At 42.5% G+C, this 2,082-nt stretch overlaps 1 protein-coding gene across 1 annotated transcript in view; it reads left to right on the top strand.

Moving 5' to 3' along the window:
* LOC107199019 (MLLT6, PHD finger containing) overlaps positions 1 to 2,082 on the top strand; it is a 46,105-nt gene that overhangs the window by 11,168 nt on the left and 32,855 nt on the right. Inside the window, exon 3 of the mRNA XM_033511641.1 lies at positions 1,184 to 1,318. Coding sequence (XP_033367532.1) covers positions 1,184 to 1,318 — 135 coding nt within the window. The remainder of the gene's footprint in view (positions 1 to 1,183; positions 1,319 to 2,082) is intronic.

Here is a 2,082-nt window from a genome sequence, read left to right as displayed (position 1 = left end):
TTTTCCCTCCTTTCTTCCCCTTTTCCCTCCTTTCATTCCCATTTTCCCTCTTTTTTTCCCTTTTCCCTCTTCTTTTTTCCCCCTTTTCCCTCCTTCCTTTCCCCTTTTCCCTCTTTTCCGCCCTTTTCCCACCTCCCATCCCGGATTTCCTCAGAAGACCTCGCGTCATTCCGGGAGCAGCTCCTTCATCCCTGGCCGGAGGAGCCGCTCGGCGTCTCCCACCCAGGAAAAACACCTGTCCCACCACGAGCGGCCAAAAAAGGTCAGGAAAATTCCCCAAATCCCCCAAAATTCCCAAAATTCCCTGGATTTCCTCAATCCAGGAGGCGAAGGCGCCTTTCAACCTCAAAACCCCGGGGGTTTTCCCCTCGGATTTGAAGTTTCCATGGATAAAAAATTCTGATTTTTGGCCAGCGAGGGGGGGTTTTAGGGATGAAAATGAATTTGTGGGAATTCGGGAATGGTTTGGATCAGATTATCTGGGAAAAGGGGTTAAATCCACCTCTGGAAAAGGTTTTTATGGATAAAGGAATTATTTCGGAGCCAGGTCTGGCTGGGATGGAAATTTTTAATTTCGCTGGTCCTAAAAAACAGCTCTGGGATCCCAGAAATCCAATTTTCCTTGGGATTTCCGGGAGAAGCAGCTGGGAATGTGAGAGCCAGAGCCCAGGGTTTGTGTGGGGTTGATTTTATTCCCAAAAACAGCCCCAAAATCCAGGATTTGGGGTTTTTTTTAGGGATTTGGGATCTGAGGAAAGCAGGAGAGGAATAAAGGATTTTTCCTGCCCCTGGATGGGTGTAGATTTTGTGGGATCTGTGCTGGAAAACAGCGGGAATTGGGATTTATTTGGATTTCTTTATGGGATCTCTGCTGGAAAACAGCGGGAACAGGGATTTATTTGGATTTCTTTNTAAAATAAAATAAAGTAAAATAAAATAAAATAAAGTAAAATAAAATAAAGTAAAATAAAACAAAATAAAATAAAGTAAAATAAAGTAAAATAAAATAAAATAAAATAAAATAAAGTAAAATAAAATAAAAATATTTTAATATTTCAATTGTACCGATCAATTTCAAATTTTACCGATCAATTTCAAATTTTACCGATTCAATTTTGCCGCCAATTGGGAATTTTTTTCCCATAAAATTCCCTTCATTTTCCCACTTTTTGCTCCATTCCAGAGGTGCGAGCTGTGTCCCCACAAGGACGGAGCCCTGAAACGCACGGACAACGGCGGTGAGTATTTTCCGATATTCCCACCCGCAATTCCGCCCTCCGCGATTTTTCCCAACAAATTCACTTTGGAAAGGAATTTTTTCCCTACCTGAGCTCGGCTCGGCATCAAAACCATCCCAAAATTCCGGAATTTTGGGGTTGATCCCGCTGGAATTGTTTCCCGATCCGCGGGATTTTAACGGGATCCAGGCCCCATCCCGGGGGTTTTTCCATGCGGGATTTTCCTGCTGGAATTCCTCGGGATTTCCACGGATCCGAGATCACGGCTCCGTAAATAAATGAGCTTTTCCCTGGATCCTTTTTTTGGGATGGAGGATTTTTGGGATGTTTTTGGGATCAAGGGATTTCTGGGGATGGAGAATTTTTTTGGGATGCAGAATTTTTTGGGATGGAGTTTTTTTTGGGATGCAGAATTTTTTGGGATGGAGTTTTATATGGGGATGGAAGGATTTTTAGGATGGAGGTTTTTGTGGGATGGAGTTTTTTATGGGGATGGAAGGTTTTTTGGGACGGGAGGTTTTTTTGGGATGGAGGATTTTTGGGATTTTTTGGGATCAAGGGATTTCTAGGGATGGAGAATTTTTTTGGGATGCAGAATTTTTTGGGGTGGAGTTTTTTATGGGGATGGAAGGTTTTTTGGGATGAAGGTTTTTTGGGATGGAAGGTTTTTTTGGGATGGAGGTTTTTTTGGGATGGAGGTTTTTTGGGATAGAGGATTTTTGGGATGGAGGTTTTTTGGGATGGAGGATTTTTATGGGGATGGAAGGTTTTTTGGGATGGAGGATTTTTATGGGAATGGTTGATCTTTTTGGCATGGAAGGGTTTTTTTGGGATAGACACTTTT

Source organism: Parus major, unplaced genomic scaffold (genome assembly GCF_001522545.3).
Source record: "Parus major isolate Abel unplaced genomic scaffold, Parus_major1.1 Scaffold408, whole genome shotgun sequence".
NCBI lineage: Eukaryota > Metazoa > Chordata > Aves > Passeriformes > Paridae > Parus > Parus major.
The sequence above is the reverse complement of the archived record's forward strand: the minus strand, read 5'-3'. Positions and strand labels throughout refer to the sequence as shown.